Source organism: Gouania willdenowi, chromosome 4 (assembly GCF_900634775.1).
Source record: "Gouania willdenowi chromosome 4, fGouWil2.1, whole genome shotgun sequence".
NCBI classification, from domain to species: Eukaryota; Metazoa; Chordata; class Actinopteri; order Blenniiformes; family Gobiesocidae; genus Gouania; species Gouania willdenowi.
The window spans coordinates 3,364,112-3,376,311 of record NC_041047.1 but is presented as its reverse complement, the minus strand read 5'-3'; the positions used below and the strand labels follow the sequence as shown (position 1 = coordinate 3,376,311).

The 12,200-nt window shown below is 38.7% G+C and overlaps 1 protein-coding gene across 1 annotated transcript in view; it reads left to right on the top strand.

Annotated features, from left to right (window-relative positions):
- The first annotated feature begins 806 nt into the window (after positions 1–806).
- igfbp3 (insulin-like growth factor binding protein 3) overlaps positions 807–12,200 on the top strand; it is a 30,971-nt gene continuing 19,577 nt past the window's right edge. Inside the window, exons 1-3 of the mRNA XM_028444836.1 lie at positions 807–1,536; positions 8,187–8,425; positions 11,240–11,359. Of these exons, the coding sequence (XP_028300637.1) occupies positions 1,173–1,536; positions 8,187–8,425; positions 11,240–11,359 (723 nt within the window). The 5' untranslated portion in view covers positions 807–1,172. The remainder of the gene's footprint in view (positions 1,537–8,186; positions 8,426–11,239; positions 11,360–12,200) is intronic.

The following is a 12,200-nucleotide window of genomic DNA, read 5'->3' as shown; positions in this document are numbered from 1 at the left end:
CCTCAAGATCGCCAACAAAAATCAATGGCGACCAATGCTTCCTCTGTGCGTGAGTTGATGACGCTACGCTGTGATGATTCTCTGACCCAATCAATGTCTGCTTTGAGCCTACGTCTAATTTTCAGAACAGGGCTGTTTTTTTTTGGAACCTCGACGAAGGAGGTACTTAAAAAAAGCAGCACCAAGTATCACGGAAGAGGTACTTTTTCCCAGTGGAAACGCACAGAGAGTAGAGCTGATACCGCTAGCGGATACACAAAAATTTAGACCATTTTTGACAATGCAAAAAAAAAAACCCTCAATATCAACGACTATTTCTGGGCTAAATCGAGGCTAAGACGGACCGACAAGATTTAGCCCAAAAAAGGTGGTCTAAAAATGAAGTTAGGTGTTTGATGGGTTGTACTTGTACTTCAGTACGATATATCAGTACTTTATACCTCTGGAGGCCAAAGGGTCAGCTATGCACTGTAGTACTGTTGGCTGAACCAGACCAGAACCCCTGAACTACTGCATAAGGATGTGGTCACACACACACACACACACACACACACACACACACACACACACACACACACACACACACACACACACACACACACACACACACACACACACACACACACACATATTGTCTTTGCAAAGCGAACACAAACGCCCAGAGGAATGTAGCGTGCTGCTTGTGTGTGTGCGTGTGTGTGTGTGTGTGTGGGGGGGGGGGGGCTGCATTCACTCACATACCAGTGATGCCAGTGTGGCCAGTGGTGCAGAAATCTCCAGAGGTCTGGAAACAGTCAAGCCCACTGTGTCGCTTTCTTTTTTCTCTGCAGATCTAAATCTCAGCTGCAAAGAGGAGGAAAATATTTGTAGAAAGAATTCAAGGAAACAATATAAGCAACTTTTGCTTTTTCCCAAAACAGAGAAAAGTGCTGCAGAGGCAAATATAAACGGGGATTAGAGGTGCTCCCCGCAGACTGAGTGCAGTACTGGGGCTCTCCGTTTACATTATTCATACGGAGGGTGTGACTTGTTGCCTTCTTTTTTCCCCCGCCTGTATAAAACGAGAAGTTGCCCTCCAACAAATTACAGATGGAGACGTCCAGCCGAGCCGCTGCGTCACAGAGAGTCTCCTCCAACCACACCGTCCACTTGTGAGCGGCTCCTCAGGCGACATGCCCGCCGTGAGTGTGCTCTGCCTGGCCGCAGCGCTGGCCACCTTCACCCGCCTCTCCGGCTCCGTGGGGCCGGTGGTCCGCTGCGAGCCGTGCGACACCAGCGCGCTGCTCCAGTGCAAGCCGCTGCCCAAGGAGTGCGCGGAGCGAGTGCGTGAGCCCGGCTGCGGCTGCTGCATGACGTGCGCCCTGGGAGAAGGACACGCGTGCGGAGTGTACACGGCGCGCTGCGGCTCCGGCTTGTCTTGCCAACATCAGCCCGGGGAGAGCAGACCTCTGCAGGCGCTGCTGGAGGGGAGGGGGGTGTGCACGAGCACCGCGTCCAAGAAGCTCCTCGGCATTCTCATCCCGGCGCAGAAACACGGTAGGACCGAGATGTGTGTGCGCAAAACGCTTCCACAATCAACACTGTTGGGGTTCTAGTGCCAAAGATGCAGACACTGGTAAAGGACGCAGATGCGTAAATGTGTAATTCTGCGCGCAATGGCATTTTGTGGCTTTGCAGATCATATTAACCATGTATCCGCACAATCTTGTCATTATGACATACCCTGATGGGTTATAGTGCCTGAGATTTAAGAAGTACGCACTGACAACAAGACAGCGCGCAGGCAAGTGATTGCGTAATTTTGTGCGTAATGGTATTTGTAGGCTTTACCAAAGCGCACAGTCCGTTAGGTCTGATCAGCTTCTGTAAAGAGACGCTATTTGGTTTGAGATGAGGATGCACAGAAACTTAAAAACATGGCACGATACACGTGCACATGCGTCACTGTGTGCGTAATATAACAGTGATGATTTGGATTCATCCTACACTTTAAATATCAAGTGATTGTGAAGATTATTCCATGAAAAGGGAGCAGAGAGCTTTGTGAATCTGCTTCGTTTGTCAGCTTTGACATGACACTCTCTCTCCTGGGTCAAACCTAAGACCCGCGGCCCATTTTTAGATCTTCATAGCAGCCAATTTGGCATCTGGACTCTTTGTGTAGCCAAAATAATGTAATTTCCATCTATTAAAATGCAAATTAGTACACAATATTGTTAAAAATCCGTACCCTAATTTTTAACAAAACCAGTCTGAGGTGCCAAATGTCAACACTTTCTCATTGCCAACATATTTTGTACATTTTGCTCACTTTCCTCACATTTAACTTCTTTTTTCTTTCATTTGAGACAGAAATTAATGTAAAACATGTTTTATATTATTGTTTAAAAATGTGTACGCAGGAAAAATAAATCTAAATGTAAACATTAAATCGGTGGCTAAGTCAAAAGCTCAATGTTCAGAAATTCGGCAAAGTAGGCAGGTTAGTGCCCGTCAATCACGATGCCACGCCCACTTTGTATAATTTATAACACTGAGCTTTCCACTTGGTGACCAATTTAACATTTAAATTCAATGTTTACATATAGATTTATCATTTACATTTAGATTTATTTTTATGTTTCCACATTTTTAACAATGACAGAACAGGGGTGTCAAAGTCATTTTTCCTCAGGGGCCAAATACAGTGTAGTTTGAGCTCAAGTGGGGCCACACAGTTATAAAAACAAAGTGCAGTTTTAACACTAATATGCCCTAGTTTCACTTCCACGTAGAACTGATATATATTCAACACCCTATACTGGTGTGAATAGTTGACCGTACGTCCCTGTGTGGTTTAGTTTAGTGCCTGCTGTAGCTCTCAGGTTTTTCTTCTATTTGATGAGGCAGAGTGGAAATAGGAAGTTTCTATCTGGGAAAGGAAATGTCTTCCTCTCTTTCACACGCAAACACAAACAGCAGCAGGAGTGAAGGAATGTTTAACTCATTTTCCTTCACCTGGACTTTGGCACACAGTATGAGAACATGTGTTAGTGCCGTCAGGATGTGGGCCAACCCATCTCAGCTGTGTGTGTGTGTGTGTGTGTGTGTGTGTGTGCACTAACTGGTCACTTCTATTAGCTCTCCTGGTTGTGGGTGTGCGTGGGTGCTGTTTCCCACTGAATGGATCCACGTCACTCCTCACACCGGCCGAACGGCACACATGGCACCTCAGTGTTAAAACCCAGAGCTGTGTGTTCAGGCAGGGGCTGACGTCATGGCCTCCAGGAGCCCCTGTGTGTGTGTGTGTGTGTGTGGATTTGCTCAGTGAACTTTGTCCTATCTTAAGATCCGCCCATTCACTGCTTTTAATTCTCATGTCTGATCCTTCTTTTCCAGGGAATATGAATTAAATTTAATTGTAACCTCATTCATCATTATATTAAAGTATAGGGTTTAGTCCTGGACAATATGGACAAAAATATTTATTTATTTTTCAAAATAGTGATATATGATAATCTCAATATTTTTAACATATTAAAGTCATCATACTATGAAGTCATTTCTGGATTAAATTTGCTGATGTAAATTGCCATGCATTTATTAACAAACAGCTGCACAATTATGTGCCACTTTTGGCTTTTTCTCCTGTAAGGGACAGCATGATGTATTTTCTCACCTCGTTTTTGTTTACATGGGTTAAAATACATTTAATTCGATAGAGAAGAATTAAAAATCCTTTCAAAATCTATTTTTTTCAAATTTGATCTGTGAGTTATTCTTACCAGCGACTCTTTTCTTTGTTGAATCTTTCATAAAGATAATGTTTATTTAATTTAGTTGAATTCAGTAATATTGTGAATGTTAACATTTAATATATTATTGGGGAAATGCTGAGAGAGAATGATTGTTTTCCTTCAGTTGCAGCCGCCAGATATTAGTTTGGACCAGCAGAGGGCGCTGGTAACCCAGTGTTTGGTTGGGATGCAGCTATTCTGCGCAGTGAAGATGGGATGTTATGCGCTAGCAGACAGAGCTAATAGAAAAATTAGACTTTTACAGATATTCACGTCATATTACAGATATTCTTTTGGCGCTAAAGATGTAAGGAATCATTTATGAACATGTTTAAAAGTAGTAGAAGATTCCGCCCACTGGCTACGCTTCTGGACATCCCTGTATATATAATATCTAGTTACATTCATACATTTTAGTCAACTTAACAATTATTTGAGTTGACAAATGCATAAAAAAAAGTGAAAAAGAAAACTTTGCACTGTACAAATGTGCAACTAGATTTAAAGATCATAGGGCAAGATCAATAAATCAGACTCTATATTGACACATCGGCCGTTAGAGTTACTGCAGTCATCAGCCAAACTGGCACAGGAGCATGAACTCTAGAGTAGCTGATAGAGGGACTAGAGGATGGATACCCATCTGAAGCTCGATGATAACCGATGAATCATGTCGATTGTTGACATCAGTTGTTTGTTCATAAAATCAGTGCTTATTAAAAAAAAAACAAATATGTGATTTGTATGAGGAGAAAATGAGGTTTTAACTGTCGAGTTCGGCTCTGATGAAAAAATGCATCACACGATCTGTTCAAGGCAATGAGGAGAAATGTGTGTGCGCTCATCCTCTTTAGTTTACAACGTTTCATCACCCATTAGCATTAAAAGACTTGCCCTATGCTTCTTTAAGAAACATCCATAAAAAAGTATTAAAATTCCTCTGAAAAAGAAAACATTGAATCTGCAGCAAGTCTGTAAAAGTAACAATGAACTCACACAGCCAGTATTTTTGATACTATGTGATCATATCGACATGTTAGCATCACGGGTGGTGACCAACAATTACTACTCAAATAATTCTTCAGTTCAGGAAAATTTGTCAAACATGAATCATTTTTGTTTTAAAGTGAAGGAAACATGTTTTGGTTTGAAGTCAGAACTGAAGAAATCTCTGGGATGAGATCCATGACTTTACCAGATTGCCAATAACCTTCCCAGACACAGCTTAGTGGTTTCCATCGGTCCATCCTGATCCAGCTCTGCTCACCACACTGTTCAGCCCAACCCGGTGCAGCGGTGTATAAACAAATTGCGTAACATGTTTATCTTAAACCCCTCAGACTTCCTCGGAGGCTTGTATAAAAGTTTATATTGACCACAGAAATTAACGTGCACGTCTGGATGTGACGTGTCCTCGGGCCGTCGCTGACCTCCGTGCTGTTATTCTAAGTTCACTAATTGATAAGGTGGTTAGCGTAGCAGCTACACCCCGACATGGCCGCTCACCGCAGCCTCTTAAACACAACGTCTGCTTTGAGTTACGCTTTCACAGCGTGTTTGTCTGCTCGTCCGTGGCACGTTAGCTCAGCTCTGTGGTGAGACGTACTAGGAGGATATCTAAGCCTCAGCGCTCCTTTACTGCGTGGATCAGTGAAGGTGGTTGAACACAGACGTGAACATTGAAGAACAATCATGTGGAGACAGGACCAGATTTTTGGGGTCCATCCATAAAGTCAGCAAAATGATGGTCCATTGTCCTATGAATCTGTGATAACCACATTTATATCAAAATAATATCCACTGTTATCCAAGAAGTTTACTATTATTTGGACTATAGTATATAATCATCTTAAAGATGGAAATCCTTGTTTTAATCAGAAATATAGGGATTTTAAAAACCACATAAATTAGTTAAAAGATGCAAATTAGAGTGGCCAAAAACAGATGGTTTAAAGTGTTAATATTTGCTTAAAAGTGGGGGGGGGGGGGGGGGGAATGTCATTTAAAAAGTAGGAATAATTATTTTAAACTGGCAAAAAATAAGCATGAAATTTGGTGAAAAGAGGTTAAAAGTGACAACGGGTCAACATGTGACTTTAGGTGGAAAAATGGTTAATAAGTGCCGAAAAATAATAATAAAATAATGATAAAAAAAATGTACAGAAAAAGCATAAAAATGTGATGGAGAACCTGGCAAGACTTTTAGCTTTGATTAGTTTTCAGTCTAAAACTTAGCCTCTCTCTTATTACCAGCTTTAAAAAGTTGATATGTGATTTTCCAGGTGTTTTTAGGGGTGGATGGTAAAGTTTTAGGTCTTAATAGGGCAAAGAATGCAAGAAAAACTAAATGTACACCAACAAAACGATGTACATTTAGTCTTCTGGTTCCATCATAAAAAAGTAGAAAACACTGCATGAATGAAAGAATGTTTTTGTCTTTTCAGATGAAACAAAAAAAATGCAAAAGTTAGAAAAACTTTTTTTTTTTCTCCTCCAAATGCTTGTGATCCAGCTAAAAGCAGTTATTAAACTATACTTTTGGATCCCGACCCACAGGTTGAGAACCACCATTTTAGAGGTTTAAAATTAGACCATCTCTTAATAATATTTCTCAAATTTTCCTCCTAAAAACTTCCGATAGCTTCATATTTTGAATGGTTTACATGGATAATCAACTCGTTATGGTTTGAACTCTGTCTACGGATAAAAAATAGTTACATTTTTATTTTAAAATCACAGAATTAATGCAGGAAAAACACTTGACTGCACTTTTCTTGGACATTGTTATTTCTTACATCTGGGACTAGACGTGATGTGTTTGATATTATAAATGAAGGTGAGGAGGCTGATGTCCTCACCTTTACATTGAGAAGATCCATGAAGTGTGTGAGGGAGAAGATTGCTGCTCAATGTTGATCCTTCACTGCAAGCATCTATGATTACGAATGAGAGGCACCTGAGCAAGTAGGGGAGTGGGCGTGGTAACAATGGGCGTGGTCACAGGCAGCGTTAAGGAGCAAGACAGGAAGCAGAAGTCTTCTGTTTTTAACAATTAAGATATAAAAACATGTCAAAAATTAATCAGGGGTGTTTGTACTTTATTAGCTGTCAGTGTTTTTCAACTTTAATATTTCACCCAATCTTTTAAAATCTTTTAAATCCACCTTCCCATGTGGAGTTTGCATGTTCTCTCATTGCTCAACCTTTAACATGTTCAGCCCTCTGTTCCCTTTCAGCTAAAACCTGCAACTCATTTTAACCTATTTTAACCTTTTTAGAGTACACTGACTGTTGAGAAAGCAACACACAGAATACCCAAAATGTCAGAAAAATAGTGCAATGGAGATAAAATAAACAATTCAATAATAGACTATATATAAATAGAAGAAAAATACATAAATATAAAAGATAATGATATATACATACTTGTTCAACCCATTCAGCTTTTTTTATTTAATGCTCTGATTAGCCAATCGTCAATCTTTAAATAAAATAAATAAATAAAGAAGCTATTTATCTGTGTGATAAAATATCTCAAGTAAAATTGCACCAAAGCAGATTTGAGGCAGCGAAATCATCCAGACACAGGACTTATAGCCTGGAGCAACTTATCTGGTAAATTTATTGAGAAGTCCAGAAAATACAAGAAATGAATCCTTGTAAACTTTTAGACATTCTTCTGTGGAGTTTTCAAATAATCTAAAGCTCTAAAAAATGGTGTAAAACTTGTAAAATGATATGATAGGTTAAATCAGTTAAAGTAAACGTACGAAATGACAGAACAATACACAAAACAGAAGCATGAATACATAAAAAAAAATACAAAGAATTACATCATTTTAGGTAAATACAGTAAAAGATAAGAAAAACAGAAAATACTCAAAAAAACATAAAGTAATACACAGTAATACACAAAGGGACTCCAAATAACACAAAGCGAAGACAAAAATACACAAAATGACTCAAAAAAAATACAAAATTACTTAAAAAAACAACAGCACAAAAAAATTACTCTACAAACCCACAGTAATAACAAACAAGCAAAACAAAGATAGAAATGCACAAAAATTACATTTAAAAAAATGAAAAATTACAACACAAAAACACAATATTACATACATTGCACAGAGACAACAGAAATGCACAAAATGCCTCAAAACAAGCAAGACAACAACTACCATACACAGAATGACAGAAAAACACACAAATTTACTCTAAAAAAATCTTTGTTCTTTCCTGTATTAATGCTCAGATTAGTCATTTTTCTAAATGCTGACATGAATGTTGATCATGTGGTCCTTCCATCAAACTAACACATTTTGTGATAGAGTTTTCCCACCTCTGGGTTAAATGCTAACTTCTTTGTCCAGTTTGATGCAATATTTGGGTATGTTTTTTTCGTCCCTGCAGAAAATGCTGGAAATCTGGTGGAAGACTGTGCCAATGGCACCAAGACGCTGACGGTGGTGCCGGGCGTGGCCCCCGTGAAAGGTGGACCTGGCCGAGGCTCCATAGACAGCAGACACATTAAACTGATCCAGAAAGATCAAACCAGGAAGACGCAGAGCTACAAGGTGGAGCCGGTGTCTGGAGGAGCCATCATGGACGTGCACAACTTCTCCCTGGAGAACAAGAGGGAGACTGAATATGTAAGTAGAACCCAGACGGATTTATTTCCATCAGTGTTCATAACCATACAGTATAAGTCCAAATGTAAGGACACACCCATTTTGATAAAAAATAAATAAATTGCAATAAAATGTGCAATGTGGATCCAATCCAGATGTATTTCTGTGACATAACTGAGGAACCAACCCGACATAAGTGAGTCAAATTTCATAAAGATCGGTTCTTTATCCAAACATGGCTGTAGAACATAAAATGCTGATCTCTTTTCATTATTTTACTTTTTTTTTTGCAAATATGAACTTCCTTTGTCAGAATTGCGTAGACGGAGAGTCAAGAGTGTCTTTCCGTATGTGCACCAAATGTAGCAATACCATGTAACTAGCCAAATGGCCGCCATGTTGGATTCCTGAACGACTAAACCTCTTCTCAAACTTATATTCTGTAACGTTTAGTACGGAAGCACAAAAATAAAAATTAAATTCTAACTGCATTTTGCCTTTTTATTGCAAAATATATGTGGGATTTTCATCTTAAGTAATAAATGACAGCCATTTTGGAAAATGGCCGCTATGTTTAATACCTGAAAAGCTGAAACTGTTATTAAAAATAAGTTAAGAAATATTTTGGTAAAGAATCACAAAATGATGTTATAATTCTTTACTAAATCATTTTATAATAAATGCACTTAGCTTTTCATGCTGAAATAAAATAGTGTTGTTTCATTTTACGCACAAAAAAAATTCAAAATAAAATACCCCAAATACAAATTAATAAAAAAACATTTATTTGTAAAAACTTTATTGTTGACTCTAACCTGGCAAGACTTTTAGCGTTGTTTAGTTTTAAATCCAAAACTTGGCCTATATCTATGTGAGCAGCTTTAAAAAGTCATAGAAAAAAAACTTTATTTATGTTTTTAAGCTTCGATAAATACAATGTTTCTAGAGGTGGACAGTAAAGTTCAAGGTTTTACTTTCAAATCACTAACTATTGACGCTAAAATATTTCTTGGTAGGATGAAGAATGCAAGAAAAACTAAATATACACCAACAAAACAGTCATAAATACGTATAAAACACTGAATGAATTAAGTTTTTGTTTTGTTTTCCACCAAATGTTTGTGACCCACCAAAAAGCAGTTATTAATCTACTTGTGGGTCCCGACCCACAGGTTGAGAATCTCTGTAATTGTGTGAGGAAAAAAAAAAAAAAAAAAATCAGACCCTTTAACAATAATATTTTTCACACATATTTTAAACATTTTTCGCTTTCCTCACACTTTTCTTATATTTGAGACAGAAATTCATGTAAAACAACATGTTCCACATCATTGTTAAAAATGCGTTCACATGAAATGTAAATGTTAAATGTAAATGTTAAATGTAAATGTTAAATGTAAATGTTAAATGTAAATGTTAAATGTAAATGTTAAATGTAAATGTTAAATGTAAATGTTAAATGTTAACCTAAATGCTAAATGTAAATCTAAAATAAAACAGTTTAACAGACGTAAAGTCACTGAGAATACCAGTATGTGGAGTGTGGGCGGGCCTTCGTGATCGACCAGCCCACTTTGTATGGATTCTAAACATTTAGCTTTACACTTGGTGACCAATTTAACATTTAGATTTAGATTTAATATTTAGATTTACATTTAACTTTTACATTTTGATTCAACATTTTGATTTATTTTTTATGTTAATACTAATGCTATTGCAAGGCTAATGCTAATACTAGCTAATGATAATGTCAAGGCTAGACTAATGTTAGCTAATGCTGGGCTAATGTTAATGCTAGGCTAATTATAATGCAGTGTTCAATGACAAGTGCCATCTACTGCATCCTCACTTGCATTTTCTTCAGATGGCAGAGGTGATGACGTTTCATTAAAGAGTTATTGATGCTGGAAGTCTGAATCTGTGAATATCTGCCAACAGTGTTTGTTACAATCCAAATAGTATCTAAATAAACTGGTGACTGAGCGGAGTTTTGCTACCGGACAAAAAAGGACGCATAAGTCACATTACTGATGAACTGGTGAATTGGAACATTATTAATACATGCATAAATCAAAACCAAAAAATGGATGTTACGTAAAACATGCACATGATATGTAATTAAAGGAACCAGATGTGGTGTAATGAATCTACTGGTGCTCCTCTTTTCTTGTGATCAACTTCTGTGTGTGTTGACGACTGCTGTTAGCGGTATTTATAACATGCAAAATAAATATTTTTACTGCCCTCAAAAAAGCTGTAATTGTTTTTGCAAATGTGTCAAATGGTAGAAGTTCTAACATCTATTGTTCCTCACAGTCCATAGTCAGTCACCAGTTTATTTAGATACTATTTGAACATTAACACAGTGAAACAACATAAACGTGAGCAGATTTTTATGAGCTAAAACATCCACAGACTGAATGAAAACATGAGCAGAACCAGAAAACTGCTGAAATAAATCCTAAACAGATCTATTGTGTGAGGAGACCTGGTCCAGGACCTGGGGAGGGAAACCAGGTGCAGCGGACTTCAGTTCTCGCTCTAATGTCCTCGTAAATATCCAAATATCACACAAACAGAACAAGTTAAAACATTTTTAAAAAGGTTTTGTGGTTTTTGTTTTTTCTGTATTTATGTTTTGGTTTTAAATCAGTAAAACAAAATAACCAAACTGTTTATTTGTTATTTCGATTTGGTTTTAAAACGGAATAACCAAAGAATGAAGGGTACACGGAGACGGCTATGGAACAGTGACCGAGTGTTTACATTCAGCACCCTGGCCCATAGGTGAGTAGTGTGTAACACTTTGTTGGCGCGTGTTTACCGTGTTGCCAGGGCCCGTGCCGACGAGAGATGGAGAGCATCCTGAACAGCCTGAAAATCAGCAACGTGCTCAACCCGAGAGGCTTTCGCATTCCCAACTGTGACAGGAAGGGATTCTACAAGAAAAAACAGGTAAACCTCTCTGTTTCACACACACACACACACACACACACACCTGTGGACATACAAATAGACCCACCGCATGCCTCAACACTTCCAAAAAATCCTTAGACTAGTCCCAGCCACCCACACATGCACAACCCCCCCACTTTTTTTCTGCAGCCCAGGTTGCCTTGACATCCACATCAACACTATATTATCAGAATGGCTAATAAGCACGTATTGCTCCGGTAAATGCACTGCAGCCGTCTGACTCATGGCCCACAGGAAATGGAATGGGTCAGGTGTGTGTGTGCGTGTGTGTGTGTGTGTGGTGTGGGTGCGTGTGGGGGGTAGGGATGTAAGAATGTGGTCTGGGAATGTGTGTGGCACGGCTGATGTGGCGGCAGGGGAGTGTGTGTGTATGTGCATCGTTTGATGGCAGCGGTGCTGGCGAGGGCATGGAGGTGTGTGTGTGTGTGTGTGTGTGTGTGTGTGTGTGTGGGGGGGCGCTGTCGAAAAAAAAAAAACAAGGAAAACAAACAAGCTGTCACTGGTTTGGTTTCTTTGGTCGCTGAGCGAGGCCACCCATCGCCTCACACTGCTGAGGGAACATAAAGTAGTGCAGAGGTTCTCCACTGAGGTGAAAGTCATGACTTACGTTACTTTAACTGAGTAGCTTCTATGGATATTTGTACTTTTTTACTTGTACTGAAGTACGTTTCACGTTCTACACCCAACTGTTACTGAGTAAATTAATATTTTTGTGATTATTTTTTATTTCTGTTTCATGGCACATTGAACATAATCCATATGTTCTTAGTCGTGCCATTTCTGATCAACGGCAACAATATTATTACCAACAATAAATGTT